We start from the raw sequence: 20,117 nt of genomic DNA, 5'->3' as shown, positions 1-20,117 counted from the left end.
AATGGCCAGAAGACCTGAGCAAGGGAGTTGACAATGTTGAGAAACAGTGACTAATGGGCAACAGGCACTATATTCAGGCCTACAAATCCTAGATATATTTAATGGAATGGTGTGTGTAAAAACATTTTGTGAAGCCATGAATACATATGCAAATTGTAGGTATTGGCATTTCAATATGCTTATTATTCTGCTATGTGTAAGTTTATGCTAAGCAATGTGTCTTTCAGGTTACTTACTTAGTCTCTATTCCTTACATTTTAATGTCCTCCTAAACACACACTCACACACACAGAGGAAGTGAGAGTACTGGATCCAACAAGCATTTCGGGAGGGTCTAGTAATTTGTGCAGGGTACTGTGAGGTTGCGTACAAGGAAGAGACCCCTTGCTTTCATGGCTCACAACCAGGTTTCTGCAAAGCCATAATGCATTAATTTATGGTCCACCGAGGCCAGGAAGAAGTTTCCTTAGCTTTTGTCTCACTGCAACTGTCAAAGAAGAACTAGACTGAGGAAGCTAGAAACATAAACCAGCCCTCCTTAGTGAGTGCACAGCAGCCTGCTGGCCGGGCCACCTGCCCTAACATGTGAGGAGTGTGCTCCTGCCCCAGAAAAAGATACGTGATTTCAAATGCAGAAAAGGAGGCAGTGTTCTGATTCTGCAACACATGCCCCATTGCTGTATTGCCCACCTGCAGCAGTTATCTAAAGCCCATATTACGTTTTTATTTTTTTGTTTTTAAAAAGATGCTAGAGTAATGCACTCACCACATGCAGCTACTAAGACTCCTAAGAGTGAGGTCTTCAATGTTGCCAGGCAACGAGGCAGCGCACCCTGCATTTCCAGAACCAGCCATGTGCTTGTGCCAGTGCCACTACTACCGTCCAGCCCGGCCCTCACCTTGACCGCCACGGGAGCAGTTCACCACCCATCTGGTATCCCAGGCTGAGAGTTAATACTGGGTGGAACCTCCAAACCAGTCACTGGCTGCTTTGTGGAACATCTTTGCCTTGAGTACAGAGTCCCAAATTCATTTTAAATGGGTCTGTTTAGTTCTGGCTCCTCCCCTAAGTGGGTCAAGGTAAATGGAGGCAAGATCTTTAGTGGCTCTGAGAATTCAATTCAGTTTGGACTTGGCTTTTGAGGACAGTGTACTCAGGGGGAAGATGTTACTGCCTTGTTGTTTGGGGGATTTTTGCTTTAATCAGTATGGTCTGGGATTGATCTCCTTTGGGATGGAGGTGGAGCCAACAGGAAAGAAGTGACTGGCAAGGTCTCCTTTGAAGAGAATGGTGACTTTTCACACCAAAAAATTCCTCTGCTTTCTTGGGGTGTCAAAATTGCCAGAACAGGTGGCACTACTACCCTGAAGCTCATAGGCATGGGGGTAAAGTCTGCCTTAGCAAAGTTGCTCCAGAGTTCCTACAAAGGATCAACTTAGGGGCCTCATTCTAGCTGAATGGGATGTCACCTTATGTAGCAGTTCTCTAAACAAAGGGGGAGGGGGTCATGGAAATGAGAGGAGGTGGACCAAACACCGTCTCCCCATCCTTGGCCACTCCACTTGGGGCTGGAGGAGAGTGGAGGCCTGGGATGGCACACAGAGGGCCCCTCCTCAGTGTGAGCACACATTTTAAGTAGACAAAATGCACCTGTGGTCACATTCAGGGTGCTGGGCACCAAATCTAGACCTGTGGTTTTGTACTTTTCTTCATATGTTGGGTCAAAATATAAGGTGTGGAAGTGCCTTAGGCAGCAACAAGTAATGTCCCCTGTGCCCGAATTCATTCTTTTGTGTCAGGAGTTATGTGAGGATGTAGCAAGCCACCGTCCCTTTAGAAAAGACACCATATTAATAAAGAAACAGTGGTGGGGAAGCGTTGCTTTTCCAGAAAACACTGAAAAAAGATTCTAGTCAAATAGGTCAGTTGAGGTTATTCTACAACCTTGAAAAAAAATGAAGTCAATGAAATTCAAGACACAATTTAGTCTATTAAGCTCCAGGACAGAAGCAGATGAGCTGAGCTGAGCCCAGGTCCACCTGACAACCCAAATGTGTCCCACAGATGGGCCAGTTCACCAGCACAAAGCGGCCCCTCTGCTCACCCAGGGCAGGGCAGCTAATGGAGTGGGCAGGGTGGCTGCAAGTGTCTGCTCAGTAAAACCTTCATAAATGTCACTTATTACTGTGTAATCTTGAGGAAGCCAATGACCATTCCAATCCTCAGTACCTTTAGCTATCAGTTCAGGACAATAACCTTGATTCATAGGATTATTGAGAGATAAGAAATGAGATGATACAAACTTGTTTCTCAGGCAAGTATCTATCATATGAGAAGCTCTGTGCTAACTCTCTGTCTCAGTCAGTCTTCACAGCCACCTTGTTATTCCCATTATACAGAATGAGAAAACAGAACTCCACAGAGGGGAAGGACCATGCCCGCGACCACACAGAGTGGTAGAGTCTGGGTCTGTACCCATGTCTGTTTGACAAGATCTCGGGTTCTTAAATCTAGTTAAGACTATAGCTCCCAAATGGTGCTGCAAAATTCTGATGCCCAGGTCTCACCCCAGACCAAGTACAGCAGAAGGTCTGCAGTGGGAAGCAGGCATGGGTTTTTAAACCCTCATCCTCAGGTGATTCCTGGTTTGGGGGCACCACTAGGTTAAGAAATTCTGCTGTACTGGAAGTTCTCAGTCCTGGTTACATACAGGTGGAACCACCAGGGAAACATCCAAAATACACTGGTAGCCACACCCAAGGAAATCTGATTTATTTGATTTGGGTTGGGCCTTGACCTACTCTGAGTGGTTCTAAAATGCAGCCAGCTAGAGAGCACTGTGCTAAATTACAGAAAAAGCACCCTCAAAAAAATGGTTGGGATATTAAAATGATGTATCAAATGAAGGCTTGGTAAAGATGCTTTTAAGGTCTTTTCAACTTGTCCTTGTAATTCCATAGAAAAATTACTGTCCACCTTCATCTCAGTTTGCTGGCTCAGGAGAGGAACACAATCTGTACTTTTCTGACAAGTGTAGCTAGGAAGACGGGAAGGGGTAGAAAGCAGTATCATTGCAATAATTAGTTCATTTGCTTCTGCTTTATACATGTCATAAATTAGTCAACAATAGCACCATTCTACCTTCATCCATCTTCTTAAGTAAAGGAACTTGAAGTTTCTTTTATTAGGAATTCGAAGAATTCAATAAGGAAAAAATAACTCTCTGTAGCTCTTACCTCTTTGTTAACATGAACTGACATTTTTATATAGTGTGAAAATTTGATCTTCTGTTTTTTATTTCTTCATATTATTTATATATTCATTTTCATTTTTTGAACACTTATTCTAGTTGGGATGTCCTAATGAACAAGTCCCAAATCTCAGTGGCTTAACCTACCAGGACTCATTTGTCCCTCATATTACATATGTAAAGCAGGATAAATGGACAGATTCCACCACTGCTATGGCAGAAAAAGAACATAGTACGAGGCTCTTAAAACTTCCATCAGGAGGTAACACACAATTTTTGTTCATATTTCATTGATGTTGGGAGCCACACCCAACTTCAAGTACGGTGGAAAAGTGTGATTTCATTAATGTGCTCAGAGGAGCAGATTAGAAAAGCTCTAGGAACAACACAATGAAATTCATGTGTATCTCACTTTTATTAACATTGCCCTGAGAATGTTGACACCTGTCCAGAATCTAACTCACAACAAGTAAACAGGTATGAACCTAGAATAAGATAGAACAGATGTGGTTGCTTGTGTCACAAGAAACACACTGCCAGTACCTCATCTAGCAGAACAAGAGTAAAAGTGACACTTCCTACACAATGCCTTAGATGATGGTGTGCCCAGAAAGGGGTAACTGACATGCCTTTTAGGTCACTTCTTTTACTGGGATGGATGGCAGGGTCCTGGGGTCAGGATGGATAAGCTACTTTCTCCTCTTTGGTTTTCTTGCCAATAAAAGTTAGCATGGTGTCACATTTGATTTAAAAAACATCATTCCAGCATACAAAAGTAATTCAAAATAATTTTGGACCTCTGCTGAAAAATCCCACAGGAGTATTACATGTATAACCCAGGCAGTACTGCTTGAAGTTTTCTTGCTCACTCTCTTCCCTCACTATTGGAGAAACCTTAAGCTCCTGTCAAGACTCTTACTACACAGGTCAGTGTGAGCTCTTTCTAGACCATCTCCCAAGCAGAATTAATCTCTTTTATGTGCTCATTCTACAGTTACATGTACTATTATAATACTTATCATATTGTATTATAATGTGCTAGGCATTATTCTTAACAGACATTCACTTATTTAATTATCATCACTTACCTACTAGGTGATTACTATTATTTTTATTTTGCACAAGAGAAAACTGAGTCTCAGAGGGCATGGGTAACTTTCACCAGGGTGTTAGGTTAGAAAGTACTGGAGCAGGGTCTGAACTCAGGTATTTGGATGCCCTTGCAAGTCATGGGCCTTGTGGGAGGAAATATGTCATATTTATGCTTGCATTCCCACAAATCTAGCTTAGGGCCTGGTCATTAGGAGTGGTTTTTTTTTTTAGGTGAACAAGCACAGTATACAAATCTATTGATGGACCATAACTTTTTTAGACTATTTCCAAATTGCACTGTATAATTGGGGCTGTGATGATTGTATTTTATAAATAACATAATTTCATTGGAGTTAGTTGGGGTGAACTTCTCTAAATGAAATGACTTGTGAAGTAGAAAGAAACAGTTCAATAGATAATTGTTTATTGCTTAATCACTCTCCAGAAATTTGGAATTTGGAGTTTTTAATTCCACCAGCTATTTTTACATGCACCTGTTTCATTATAGTATCTTTGGTACTTTGTTTTTATTTTAATCAGTTAAAATTGTGTTTATAGGAAAAAATTGTATTTATAGGGGACTGATGAAGGCCCAGGGTTGATGAATGATGAGTGATGAATTAGTTCCAGGATTGCCATGGGGGTGATGAGGTTTGGATTCCTGGAGCTCTACTGAAGTTTAGTAGCTTACTTACAGAAGCTTCTACCTTTGAAACAGAGTGGGTCCTTTCAATATAATAGAGAGAACTTGGCCTAGGAAAAACTAAGTTGACACTCTTACGTGCCTATTCCATTCTTTTTTTTTTATTTTAAATATCTTCACTGAGTTAAAATTGACATACAATAAACTGCACACATTTAAAGTCTACAATTTGATAAGTTTTGATTTATGCAAGCATCCCCCAGTTAAGATAATAACATATTCATCACCCCCAAAAGCTTTTTAGTGTTTCTTTGTAATCATTCTCACTTTTCCTTCCCTCCCACCACCACTCCACCATCTTCGAACATACTGAACTTTATGTCACTAGACATCAGTTTGCTGTGTCTATAGTTTTATAAAAATGAAATAATAAAGTATGGACATTTTTTACAACATACTGATTAGACATTTATATAACTTACAAAGTGATCACCCCAATGAATCTAGTAGCCACCCACCTAATGCCATGCATGGTTATTACAATATTATTGACTATGCTGCACTTTGCATACCCATGACTCTTCTGTAACTACCAACTTGTAGTTCTTAATCCCTTCCCCTTTCCACCCCTCTCCCAATGCCTCCCATCTAGCAAACATCAAAATTCACACTGTATCTATTAGTTCATTTGTATTTCGTTTGTCTATTTTTTAAGATTTCATATATAAGTAAAATCATATGGCATTTGTCTTTCTCTGTCTGACTTATATATTTCACTCTGCACAATACTTTCTAGGTCCATCCACGTTGTTGCAGATGGCAAGATTTCATTTTTTGTATGGCTGAGTCATATTCCATTGTATATGTGTACCACTTATTTATCCACTCATCTATTGATAGACATGTAGGTTGCTTCTATATCTTAGCTATTGTAGATAATGCTGCAATGAACATAGAAATGCATATGTCTTTTTAAATTAGTGTTTGGATTTCTTCAATAAATATGCAGAAGTGGGATTGCTGGGTCCTTCTTTGTCTCTTGTTATAGCCTTTGTTTTAAAGTCTATTTTGTCTGACATAAGAATTGCTACCCCAGCTTTTAAAAAAAATTCAATTTTCATGAAATCTTTTTCCATCCCTTTACTTTTAGTCTCTGTGTGCCTTTTGATCTGAAGTGAGTCTTGTGTAGGCAACATATGTATTGACATTGTTTTATTATCTATCCATCTAGCCACTCTGTGTCTTTTGATTGGAACACTTAATCCATTTTCATTTAAAGTAATTGTTGATAGATATGCAGTTATTGCCATTTTGTTATTCATATTTTTACCCCCTTCTCTTTTTTCTTCTTCTTTTTCTTTTTCTTCTTCTCCTCCTCCTCTTCTTCATCCTTCTTCTCCTAGAAGACCCTTTAACATTTCTTGTAATACTGGTTTGGTAGTGATGAAATCACAACTTTTCCTTCTCTGGGAAGCTCTTTATCTGTCTTTAGATTCTAAATAACAGCCTTGCTTGGTAACATAATCTTTGTTATAGGTCCTTGCTTTTCGTCACTCTGAATATTTTGTGCCAGTTCCTTTTGATCTTCAAATTTTCTGTTGAGAAATCAACTGACAATCTTATGGGAGCGCCCTTGTAGGTAACTGACTGCTTTCTTCTTTCTGATTTTAAAGTTCTTTCTTTATCTTTAACCCTTAGCATTTTAATTATGATGTGTCTTGGTGTGGACCTCTTTGAGTTTATCTGGTTTGGGACTCTCTGCACCTCCTGGACTTACATGTCCATTTCCTTTGTCAAGTTAGGAAAGTTTTATGTCATTATTATTTCAAATAGGCTGTTGATTTCTTGCTCTTTCTCTTCTGTTTCTGGTATTCCTATGATGTGGATGTTTGTACAGTTAGTGTTTTACCAGAGTCCCCTTAAACTATCCTCAAATGGGGAGATTTTTTCTTTTTGCTATCAAATTAGGTGTTTTCTGCTATCTTATATTCCAAATCACTGATTCAATCCCATTTCACCTACTGTAGTGTTGATTCTCTATGATTCTTCATTGTATTGTATTCTTTATTTCTGAAATTTTTAATGGTTTCTATGACCTTTTTATGCTATTGAAGTTTTCACTAAGCTTTTTGAACACCCTATAACCACTGTTTTGTATCAGGTAGATTGCTTGCCTCTATTTCACTTAGTTCTTATTCTGGAGTTGTTATCTGTTCTTTCATTTGGGTTATGTTTGTCTTCCCATTTTTACTACCTCCCTGTTTGTTTCTATGCAGTAGGTACAGCTATTATATCTCCTGGTCTTTGTGGAGTGGATGTACATAGTTGGTGTCCTATGGTGCAGTCTCCCTGGTCACCTGAGCTGGTTGTTTCAGATATGTCCTGTGTGGGTTGTGTGTACCTTCCTGTTGTAGTTGGGCTTTTTGATTGCTGTTTGGAGGGATTAACTCTCAGGCTGACTGGTTTTAATGCCTGGTGGTGACTACAGTGGAGGAGCTGTTGTATCAGGGTTAATCCTATATAGCAGCATTTGCTTTAGTGGAGCTCTGGTGCCTGCTGAGTATACCTTTTGAGTGCATCATTTGTGGAAGTAGTTGAATGGTACTATTCTGGTATGGACTGAAGCTGTCCATTAAGTGTGTTGGTTCTGGGGTGTCTTTGGAGGTACAGGTCAACGTCAGCTACTGCCTGTGCCCTCCCAGAAAGCCAGCTGGCATGAGCTACAAAGTGATCTCCGGATGGTTGCCATTTGTCCTGGGCTTGGAGGGTAGGAAAGAAGCGTAGAGGGGAGACCAGTACTCCAGAGAGACTAAGCCGAAAATGGACAGCTGCCACTAGTGCTGGAGTTGAGGCTGCCTAATAAAAGGTATGGGGCATGCTGAGGTCAGATGCTACTTGTTTGGGGTTTGTGAACCTTTGAGAAATTTTTTAAAAGTCTGCAGCATGACCCAAGACAGGACGTTTATATGGAAAAGCCTCTGGAAACAACTTGAATGAGCCTTTAAGTTGGGTGGGGCAGGGTCTCAGAATCACCAGTGTAAGGAGTGTTAGCCAGGTGGAAAGAATTTGAGAGATGGTGCCAACCTGAAGCTGCAGGGGCACAGCTCAGCAAAGGAACAATGACTTCTGATAGCACTTCTGTCTGGGAGAAAGCTGCTCCCATCAGCTCTTGCCCTGAAGCCACATGATTCAGTTCCTCACTGTATGTCCCTGGCACCTAGTTTGAGTGAGTCTGTCAGCAAGTTCATGTGTGGGCTCATTAAGAGGAATGCTTAAGACTCCAGCAGCCCTCCAGCTCACTCAGCTGCAACCCCTGCAGATTTTCACAGCCAGAATTTAAGGGGACTTCTCTCCCTAGCATTGAGGCTCTGGGCTGGGGAGCCTTGTGTGGGGCTGGAATCACTCACTCCTCAGGAGGGAACTTCACAGCTGTGATATCCTCTTGATTTTTTACCTGCCACACGTGGGTGTGGGACCAGCCTGGTTTTTGTCTCTGCCTCTCCTACCAGTCTCAATGTGTTTGTTTCTGTATATCCTTAGTTATAGGACTTCTGTTCAGCTATATTTCAGGTTTTTTCTAATGATGGTTGTTCTGTAGGTTAGTTGTAATTTTTAAATGGCCTTGGGAGAAAGTAAGTACCATGTGTACCGACTCCACCATCTTGACTGGAAGTCCTATCCCATTCTTTCAGATTAGGTTGTGCAGCACCTAAAAATGTACCTCACCAGCCCTCCCATATCATTCCCATGTCCAGAGCTCCCAGTTGTCCTCCTATAAATTCAACTTTAAAGAGCAGGAACCCACTTTTACTAAATTACAAGTGACTGAAAATAGCTTACAAGGGCTGACTTCCTTTTGGAGAAGGATCAGATCTTAAAAACAAATAAAAACAGGAATGAGAACCTTGCTGTGTGATTTTGTGGCCTGAAGGAAAGGAGCGTTGAGGGCAGACCAGTTCTTCCTGGCCCCAGGCCATTGACAAGACTGCTGGTCCAGCCTGAGAGGTAGCAGATGAATAAATAAGGGCTTGGTTCAGCTTTTATCTAAACAACTGGGGTAGATTCTAGAGTTTGGAAGTGGAGCCTGTGGAATCCTGAGCAGCAGTTTCTAAAACCCAGTTCTTAATAAGCAGCATGTGGCAAGCCTGCGGGTGGTGATGCTAATAATAACGGCACAAAAACTGTTCAAGCCACCACATGGCTTCTCAGTGGCAACCCAATAGCCTTTTATGGAGAAGCCTTCCAATCTTGCCCCTTCTTATCATTCTACATCACAATAGTCTGCTGAAAAGTAACTCCCTCAACTTAATGTTTCAATGGGTTTTTTTCCCCCACCTGGCATAAAACTCCTATGGACAATGAGACCTCTCCCAAGTTCCCTGGTCTCTCCTCACTAACCCTCTCCCCTTGCTCAGGCTACAGGGGCCTTCCTTTGCTTCCTGGAACACACCAGACTCATGACCACCTCCTCATCTCAATGCTGTATTAGATATTCCCTCTACCTGGATGACAGCTACTTCTTGTTCAATCCTCAATTCCAATGGTGTCTTCCCAGGGAAGGATTTCGTTTACTCTCCATCACACTTGCATTTGTTCACTGTGTTTCTCATTGCTTGAATTAAAAATTAAAAACAGGATCAAAATGGAGTCACTTGTGCTAAGCCCATGTCAACAAACCAAGACTTAATATCTAAACTAAGTACAGCCTCAGCTTCTCCCAGAAATGTAACCTTTAACCTATAAATCAGCAATAGTGAGGTCATTTGTAATAAGCCCCTTCCATTCTCCTTAGGAGAGTGAGCTTGCCTGAAACAATTTATTCCCTATTAATCATTTCCTTTTTCTGCCCCCTTTCCATCTTTAAAATTTTTCCATTTTGTACAACCCTTTAGAATTCCTTTAAATCTTGATGGGATGCTGCCCAATTCATGATTTCATAAAGGCAATTAAATCTTCAGGTTTACTTGGTTGAATTTTTATATTTTAACAATAGAATATAAACTCCAGAGAAGCTGGGAGTTTGTATTTTCTGCTCATTTCTGGTGTCCACAACTCCTAGTATAGTATGTTGTATACTGTATGTACATAATAAACCTTAATCTTTATATACCTGGGAAGTAGGTATTATTGTTGCTATTTTTCAAATGAGTCTTAGTGGAATGGCCCAAGGTAGCATTACTTTAACTGTTCAAACCAGAATTCAAATTCAGGTTTTTTCCACTCTTCGTGCCACATTGATTCGAGTGACATAGACTGTGTTAAAGACCAGTGTCATCAAATTCATTTAAATAGACAACTTGCCTATGAGTCAGCCTGATTTCTTGCTATACTGGTTTCCAGTGCACACTGCACTCAGAGAATGATGCCAAAAGGACTAAATGCAAATCAAGAAAAGCATGACAGGTATAGTATGTACTGGGGGCCTCTTGAAACAATTATGTTGAGAGTTAAAGATGCTTTAGTGCCTTGATTACATAAATTGATTGATGCACACAATCAATTCATTGTGATTATTCATTGTGAATTGCCTCCTTTTGGAGAATCCTCAACACTGTTTAAGATAACCAATAAATACATTTCTATCAACTGATGAATGAACAAAATGTAATATGTCCATAAAATGGAATAGTATTAAACTATAAAAGGAGTAAGGTACTGATACATGCTACAATATGAACCTCAAAAACATCCCCAATGAAAGAAGCCTAAAGGCCACCTATTGCATGATCCCATCTACATAAAATATCCTGAAAAGGCAGATCCATAAAGATGACACAGATTCGTGGGGACCAGGGGCTGGGTGAAGTGACTGTCAGAGAATGAGGAGCTTAATGCATATGTCCTCTTAGGGTGATGAGAACGTTCTGTAACTAAGCAGTGATGATGACTGAACAACACTGTGAATGCTAAATCCCACTAAAATGTATGGTTTAAATTGTTAAAATGGTAAATTTTATTATATTTTATCAGCATTTTAAAAAAATCAGTGAATTAGAAAATAGAAAATAATGGTTGTACTCAGTTACTTTTTGAATAAAATAAATACACATAACTCTGACAAGCTTAAGTTTAAAAGGGTGAAACACAAATGTACTAAATAAAAATTAGAATTATGATACACCTGTTTTTTAAAAGACACGTAATATTGAAAACCTGAATGTAACATGGCACCTTCTTATAAGGAGAAGAAAGGACGTGGTGGAATGTGGCTGCTGTCACCCAGACTGACTGCAGTTTGATGAGAAATGTCTGGGGCTGCTGGTGCTGCCATGACCCAGGGGGCAGGGCATGCCTAGCATGTGAGAGCTGTTAGCTGTGGCTGAGGAACCTGCTTCTGCCTCCTTGTTTAGGACATAAAAGCCAATGGCACGTTAACACTGGCTCCTGGAGACATAAACAGAAACTTCCTGCAGGCTGTCTGCTATGCAGCTGCTCTCTTTCAGAGAGCCCTGCGTCTCCCACTTAGCTGCCTCAGTATTCACTTGCATAGGAACGTAGAAAGTGCTTTCATTCTACCATCTTGCCTTTACAAAAATTAAGTGGTTCCACAATAAATGGATTAAGAACACAACGCTCACCTATTAGAAAACTGGATGGTCAGATCAGTGCCAAAATGGCCTCCAAGGCACTGACACCACATGATGTGGCTTTGCTCACTGCAGGACCTGCTCCCCACCCAGGCCCCCCTCACTGTCCAGGGCAGACGTTCTCACTACCACCTCCTCTCATCTCTGCTCCTACTCTTCTCCCACAGAACCACCTCTTCTGCCTTCACATTTAAATCCTGCTCTTCCTACAAGGTCCATCCAGCTCAAGCCCTTTAACTTGAGATGTACAGCACACTTTTTTTTTTTTGTATTTTGTTTTTGTGCCTGAGAATTCCATCTCCCCCAATTAGACAGCAAGTTCTCTCCGATGACGGGAACCTCTCCTCATAATTGAAGGGTGCCCCACAGTTGTAAGCAGCTTTCACTGTCTTCCAAGCATCTTTTCCCCTCTATTCTAACAGCTCCCTGGTTCTCCTTTGCCGGGCTAATCTGTCAATGGTGGGCTCAGGGCAGACTTGTGAACTAAAGCAGAGCCAGGACACTCATCAGTCCTGGGGCTCCTGTGGGTAAGAGGGGCTCTTGGTAAGAGACCCTCTGTCTCTAGATCTAAAATGACAGAAGCCACTGGGGATCGTCACTGTCAATTCTTGGGATTCTTGTCTGAGAATAAAGCCACACAGAGGAGACCAGAGCCATTATACAGAGCAGAGCCCTGATGGCTTTGTTTGAGCCTCTGGATTGTAACTGCCCTTGACACCAAAGCTTTTTTAGTTCTGAGTGTCAACAACTTTTCTTCTTGCTGCTGGCCGGTGGCTTTCAGCTGAAAAAATATTATTGTACCTCTCAGCATTTACCCTGGGTGCAGGGTAGGCACACGCACACACAAAAAGCAAAAACTTAATCATTTGTTTGCAGCTATGTCTAGGATGGTTAAATAGAATATTTACTTTTTGCATTAAATGTTATTGTGATAAAACATGATGTTTACCATTTTAAGTGTAGAGGTCAGTGGCCTGAAGTACATTGTAAGGCAACCATCATCACTATCCATTTTAAGAACATTTTCATCATCCCAAACAGAAATATGTACCCGTTAAACACTAACCCCCATTCTTCCCTCTTGCTACCTCCTGGTAACCATTATTTTATTGGGCTGGCTGAAGAGTTTATTTTTTTCCCATAAGATGGCTCTAGTAGTGCTTAGTTGTCTTTAACCTCATTTGAAACAATTTTGTTAGACTGTATTGTGACAGCCATCATTATCAGTGTGCATTAAAAAAAGAACATCAAAATTGGCGAATTTTTGTGTAGCCATTTTAATACTGAAGATGGAAGAAAATATGCAACATTTTCAGCATATTATGCTGTATTATTTCAAGAAAGGTAGAAATTCAACTGAAATGCAAGAAAAAAAAGATTTGTGCAGTGGGTGGAGATGGTGCCATGACTGATTGGATGTGTCAAAAGGGGTTTGTGAAATTTTGTACTGGAGATTTCTTGCAGGATGATCTTCCATAGTCAGGTAGACCAGTTGAAGTTGACAGCGATCAACTCAAGAAATTAAATGAGAACAATCAATGTTATACCATGCAGGAGATAGCTGACATACTCAAAATATCCAAATTAATAAAGTTATTGGTGAAAATGAAAAATGTTTCTTTTACTTTATAGAAAAAACTAAATTGACTTTTTGGCCAACCCAATACTTAATCTATGAAATTGACTACTCTAGGTCCCACATTAATGGGACAAAAGTAGGTTTACAGTTGTGAGTACATGAAACAGTGTTTATTCTTATATTATTATTATTGTATTATTTTCCATATGAATAACAGTAAAACTATTTTTGCCCCACCCTGTATAAGTAGAATCTTACAATATTTGTTATATTTGCAAACTGCTTATTTCACTTTCAGCATAATGTTCTCACATAATGTTCTTCACATTCGGCATGTTCAAGGTTCATCCATGTCATGGCATAGGCCAGAATTTCTTTCCTAAGGCTGAATAATATTCACTTAACATATAGACCACGTTTTATTTACCCATTCACCCATCAATGAACACTGGGGTTGATTACACTCTATTATAAAAAACGCTGCTGTGAACATGGGTGTACAAATCTATGTTCAAGTTGTACCCTTTAATTCCTCTGGACCTATAACCCAGGAGTAGAATGGCTGGATCATGTGGTAATTCTTTTTAAGGAACCATCACACTGCTTTCCACAACAGCTGTACTATTCTGCATTCCCACCAACAATGCACTGGGGTGGGTTCCATTGTGTCTACATCCTTGTCAATAGTTGTTGCTTTCCCTTTTTTTGAAAATATTAAAAAATGAAACTTTGATAGTGCTGGGAATAGAACTTATTCTATTAGCCTGTATAGACAAGAAGAAAATTGTTGAGTTAATGAAACATTAAAGCCAGGAGATTTGGCCAAAAAGTCCTTTGCGTGCTCTTGGCAGCATCTCACCTTTGTAGACTCCTACGCTATCACTCACATCTCAGTGCCGGGGACAGAATCGCCTGCTCTGGAGTTCCTGCTCTTTCCCAAAGAGGGGAGAGGGACAGAGGTTGGGCACATTTTAACTGTGGATAGCCAGTTCCCTCACACTACACCCCTCATTTTGGCTTTTTCACCAATGAAGTCACCTTTTCGGCTATCCCAGGACACTCAGAATACAGGGAATCCACATCATCATCATGCACTCAGCATATGCCCTGTTATAGACGTCAGCAGCTGCTACCTTTTTATAGGCGCTCCCTTTTCACGAGATCCCCTGGTTACAGCAACTTTCTCTTGGAGCTCTTAGGAAAAGGTGGAGGGCGTGTGAAACACAAGACCTGGGCACAGACTGCCATGATATAAAGGCTTTATTTCCACTTCATCATCGTCTCATACAGACTCCGATGCACCATTCTGTTTCAATTTGGTATGCTCATGATTTTTGTAGTATTTTTTCTTAAACAGAAAATTTTGAGTAAACACTGCATATTGCCAGTTAATCTTTTAACAATAATTTAAAAACACCATTGCTGTTGTATCATCAATGCAAGAGACAACAGAAGTACAGTACAAGGGAATTCACAATGTACCACAATGGGACAGACGACTCACTTAGGTGATGGGGAGACCACAGTAGCAGTATGTACATGCACCCCCGTGCTTCGAATCCGAAGATGTGCAAGTCACGTAGAGTGTGTGGATTATACAAGAACCTGGCAAGCCCAGCTGAAGACTTGCCCTTCTCTAGGATGCTGACATGTCTCCCTCCAGGCGACAGGATCTCTGCCTTGTCTACTGGCTTCATGGCCTCTTCACTACACGGAGTTCAAGGAATCAGACAGTCTGAAGTTTTCAGAAATTCTCAAAAATCAAAAACACCGACGAAATAAAATTAACTTAAAGCACTCTAATTCAATATGGAAATAAACCCAACCAAAATGTAACAGTGCAAATTTAACAGAGAGGCAGTCAATATTGAAAGTGAGGGTGTTCAGAATCTCTTAAAATGTATTATCTTTAAAACTCTTATTTTTTAAAATTTATCTTATTTACCCTTTTGTTTAACATTCTGAGTGTAAAAAAGATGGAGACAAAAATAGTCTTCTCAGCTATGAAAAAATTAAGTTATTACAGGCACATTGACTGTTTCATTCTAGAAACATCTCAGGTTCACAGGTTGAACATTCAGCAGCTGTGTGTTTTCCTTTAAAACATTCTTTGACCTTGGGAAAACTTGATCTCTCCTTTTAGGCAGAGTTTTGTTGATGATGATGATGTGGTTATGCAAATTACAGTGAATTATTCTGTGATAATCCATGCAAACTTGCATCATGTCACAGGTGTGGCTTCTCCCCAGGTGGCTCCTCGTCGCCGAGCTCCTCTAAGGAGGTCGGGTCTTCGAGTGACTGTGTCGGGGAGGCAGTGGGGGAAGGTGGGGCCCAACGGGATGGAGGGCGACGGTTTGCTGGTCTCTCGGGCCTGGAGAAGCAGGGTTCTAGGGATGGAGCTAGTGCAGAACAAGGTAGTTCCTTCAAAGCCAGAAAGAAAAAGACAGGGTTACTCCTATTGACAGTTCCTCTAGGGCAGCAGTGTCAAACTCATTTTCACCGGGGGCCATATCAGCCTTGTGGTTGCCTTCAAAGGGTCCAATGTCATTTCAACTCCTTAACAGTTAAGGAGTAGTTACATTTACACAGTCCTAAGATTATTTCAGCCCTTTGAAGGCAACCTCGAGGCTGATGTGGCCCCCAGTGAAAATTAGTTTGACACCCCTGCTCTGGGGTGATTTCCCCCAAACACAGTTCTTGACAGACTCAAGTTAATGCAAAAGACCTGGGGGTAACTTCAGAATGTTAATTTATATTTTGCTCATGAAGAATAACTGAAAATGCTAAGAATTCAACATGAATGATCAATGATGACAGTGATGGGAAGATACCAAATCAGGATAAAAACCTGACGAAGCTATGAGATGGGAGTGTTTACAGAGTGCCACCAGAATCGGACAGGAGCGTACAGAAGATGGGGAAAGCCACAGGCCCCACGTGGTCTACGCAGGCCGAGCAGTCATACTCTGATCCAGCTGATCCATCATCTGGGCCCTCCTGAATGATCTATTTAATGACAGTGACCAGTCCCTAAGAGGACAGCCTCCCTATGACTTGGTCTGTTGAGGGCCCATGATTTCATCCAGCTGTATTAGAAATGAGACTCACCTTAAAACAAACTGCTACTGTCTATTCCAAACTGACTGGCAGCAGGTTAAACAAACTCCCACAACATGAAAAAATGCTGCTGGCAGAAATTTTGGTTTAGGTCTAGTTCTCTTTAATGACTCTTTCTTGCAGCAGCACTTAAAGGAGTGAAAGCAGAGTGTGCTTGTGCCTTCGTGTGGCAGGCATCCCACGCCTTCTGAGAACAGATAAGTCAAGACTCCCTCCACCACCTCCAATACTTCTCTTCGAGGTCTGCTGCTCCTTTTTTGGATTTAAAAATGTTGAGGTACTTGTCCTTATTCTCCAAGACAGGAAACAAGGACACCCAAACTTGGAATTTGCTGGCACAGAGAAATGGGAAAAGCTGTGTCGTAAGGAAATGGTGAGTTCTACAGGATGGAATGCATCTCTGACCAAATGACAGCCAGACAACGAAAAGCTCAGATGGTAAACCACCCCAGTGAAGGATGACAGAGTGAAGACTCTCAGGGCCAGGCAGGCAGAAAGTCAGAGGATTTAAAGAGAGGTGACAAGCAACCGCAAAGATCGGCATGAAGAATGTTTTGTCAGCAGAGTAGGGGAGCAACACAGAGAAGAGACAGCTGAAGGACGATGTGACAATGTGACGAGGAAGAAGATGGAAGGTGGAACAGGGCAGTGATGGAAGGAGCTGGTGCCTCCCCGTGGAGTCAGCAGAGACAGCGCATTAATGGGAAACTGCTTGTTAATGTCCCCTGCCTCTTCTGCAGTTGGCACTTTATGCAACGGGGAGGTCCCACTGAGCACAGCACCTATGCCAGTGAGGACCACGAGACAGAGACGCCTCACCTGGGAAGGCAATGCAGGGCTGAAGTTGCTGGAATGTGAACTAACGTGGGGGGTGAGCTGTGTCCTCACCTCACCTCAGCTGTTTTGTTTTTTGGGGTCACTGCTCCTGGTATTGTAAGACTGTGTGCTTGTGTTGTGAGCACGTGCGGTTTGTGCTGCATGCAAGTATGTGTGTGTCCAAAAGGCTGCTGCTACAGGCTGACTGGACACCACAGCCAAGGTCCACTGGCTGATGTTGGATGAAAATGGGCCTCCCACTAGTTCCGTGCCACCTCTTCACCAGCACCTGTTTGGGAACTTCTGCAGGAAGAAGTGTTGTGTGACCACACCAGCACGTGCAAGCAACCCATGCTGTCCTTTCCCGAGGACACTGCCACGGGCTAGGTGGGTGTGTGCTCCTCGGAGCGCCTCTTTCGTCTTTGAGACAACTGCACTTTGGTTCTCAGCACAAGTTAAAATCAGTGAATGAGACAGGCGGGTAATTATAACCTTGATTAAGACAAAGCTCCTATTTTCTCTCATGTGCCTTGATTTGGGCTCTGAAGTCAATTCTGAGTTTTTTTGGCGTTTATCTGTTAAACAGATTTTGCTGTTTATCAGTTAACAAATACTTATCGAGCACTTACTAGGTCACCTGTGCTGATCCCTTGGAAGGACAAGGTGTATTTGCTTTTCCTCACTTTGGTGTGGTTGTTGAAAAAGCAAAGAAACCTCACTGTGTTGTGGTCATGCCTGACATAGCACGTGGTAGTAATATGTGCCACCAATATTGGTAGCAGGTCCAGGCTGAGTGGACAACTGCTTGGCTCCAGGATCCCCACAGGCTAGAAGTCTATGCCAGAGGCAGCCCCTCGTGGGCCAATGTCCCCTTACCTCTCTGAAAGCGCCTGACTGCAAACTGCACAGGACAGCAGGGACCTCAGCAGGATCTCCATAACCCGAGAAACTTTCTATGTACTGAGCGGTCAACACTTGACAGAAGGGATTGTCCAGGCCATCTATCTGTCTCTGCAGATGGACCCAGAGCAAGCGTGCATGGCTGCCTTACAGAGCAGACCTAGCTGGGATGATTCTGCCTAGTGTCGGGTGCCAGCCCCAAGTTACACAAATGACCTGTCCAGAGAGTTTGGAAAAAAGGACGAAAGCACTTACGGTGTGAGGCAGGCAGGGCTAGAGTCCCCAGGGGGCAGTTAGTAAGACAGTTTGGTTCTGGACAGAACAGACAGAGAAAGAAAAGAAAAGCAAGTAGGTTGAAAAGTATTTTTGAAAAAAGAACAGTAAAAGTTTAACGTCAACAAGCCAGGTGCCTGCTCCCAGGACAGCTATCAGGAGCGAGAGCTCCGTGGCGTGTGCGGTCCCGGGACCCAGAGCCTCTCCTCCTCCTTATCCACAGAGGGGAGGAGCCCTCGTGGTAGAACAGCAACAGGCCTCTCCCTTTTGATTTCTACACTTTCCTGAATTGCTCTTTGGCTTCTAACATTTCAAATGCCCTTTGGCACGAGGAGAGACAAGTTGCAGGCCTCCTGTATTTGAAACAGCATGGGACAGTGGCTTGTTTTAGTCATGATGCTCAAGTGACTGCTGCTCATACTACAAATTTCTTCTCCCATTTTCCGCTTAGACACGGGAGAGAAGAACAGAATTACACTTCCAGATCATTCTTTCTCTCCACACCAGAAGTCCTCAGAGCTTCTCTCTGCATCGCTGCATTGGTGCTGTGGCTTCAAGAGAAAAAGAAGAGTAGACTGTGGGGTGGTGGGGACAAGCTGCTGGCAGGGTCCTAGCCAGGATCCCCACAGCACCCGTCACGAGGCCCGAGTGAGCACCCAGGGAAGGCGCCCACAACAGGACAGCCACGGCACGCTGGGAAGTCGGAGTTACTTTCGGTGATTTGGGAATGAAAACCCAGAACTACCACATTATTTATGCAGTGGTGAGAAGGGTTCTCCAAGGGGTCTAACACAGTACATCAATTCAGACAAGGAATAATAAATCCAATGGAGTCTAGAACAAGTGAAATTCCAACAAAAAACTGAGAAAGTGCCCATGACATTAAAACATGGCCCCTGAAACTGTACTCACTTCAAAATGGCCAATCATCTCCCATGGTAGCAAACATACCAAGTGAGAAGAAAATCTAAATACTTTACAGAGAACCAAAGGAGGTAGACACAGCTTTGTACCGATAAAACCATTTCCACAAATTAGAACTGAACTTTTTTCTTTATATTATCATAAACTATTTGGAGCATTTACCTCAAAGCACTTTTTGGTTCCTAACAATTAATTGCTATTTAGTCTTTAATACAAATGGACACTCCAGACACTGCCAGTTAATGTTTTGGGACAAAGCCCTGACCTCAACCCGCTGCTCCGGAGCCCTGGAATGCAGGCATTCACACAGACCCTCCGCAGCAGGGTCACTTACCCGGGCAGAAGGCACCGTCCGTCACCTGAGAACACTCACCCACAGCACTTGTTCTTCTCAGAGCACGCACACCACTTTATTGCAGAGACTCGCATCTCGGGACATGTGGTCACGAACTATCAAGGTTAGGCTGAACCACATGGCACTGCCACTTCCGTAGGTCACTGGCAACTTCACACGGTTTAACCTATTTCGGACTTGAACTCTGTATTTTGAGTTAAATACCACTTGGTAGGTGAGACTGGGAACCCAACCATCACGGTCCCCCTGTGGGAAACACAGAGCAGGATGTAGTACACCTTCTCCTCTCCTCACTCACGAAGCCCAGGCCACGTGGGTGGGAAAGCAGGAGGTGTACTCCTCTCCTTCCCCACAGACCCTGCCATCTGCTGGGCCGCCCCACCTAGAGAAATGCTGAGGCTGTCTGGATTCCACTGTGTGGACTCTGTCCATCAGGCTACCGGGCGGTCGGGGCTCCCCTCAAGTCTACACGTGCAATGACTGCTGAAGTCAGAGGCCTGGGACCATCTTCAGTGCTGTGTGAACTGTGAGGCCACCATTGTTACTCCTTTCACCCCTGGCACTGCCATCAGGCTTTGTT

At 42.5% G+C, this 20,117-nt stretch overlaps 1 protein-coding gene across 9 annotated transcripts in view; it reads right to left on the bottom strand.

Moving 5' to 3' along the window:
- Positions 1 to 14,394: 14,394 nt before the first annotated feature.
- Positions 14,395 to 20,117, bottom strand: part of MTCL1 (microtubule crosslinking factor 1) — a 140,320-nt gene continuing 134,597 nt past the window's right edge. For 6 of the 9 annotated variants that reach the window (XM_053663534.1, XM_053663536.1, XM_037147470.2 and 3 more), the window contains one exon: positions 14,395 to 15,573. In XM_053663534.1, the coding sequence (XP_053519509.1) occupies positions 15,379 to 15,573 (195 nt within the window). In that variant the 3' untranslated portion in view covers positions 14,395 to 15,378. Of the gene's footprint in view, positions 15,574 to 17,572; positions 18,298 to 20,117 lie in introns of those variants that run through there. The other 3 variants (XM_053663538.1, XM_037147472.2, XM_037147473.2) reach the window with 1 other exon arrangement.

This window comes from Artibeus jamaicensis, unplaced genomic scaffold (genome assembly GCF_021234435.1).
Source record: "Artibeus jamaicensis isolate MK-2021 breed Jamaican fruit bat unplaced genomic scaffold, CSHL_Jam_final contig_3205, whole genome shotgun sequence".
In the NCBI taxonomy this organism is placed as follows: Eukaryota; Metazoa; Chordata; class Mammalia; order Chiroptera; family Phyllostomidae; genus Artibeus; species Artibeus jamaicensis.
Note: the sequence above shows the minus strand (reverse complement) of the source record. Positions and strands in the feature narration are given on the sequence as shown.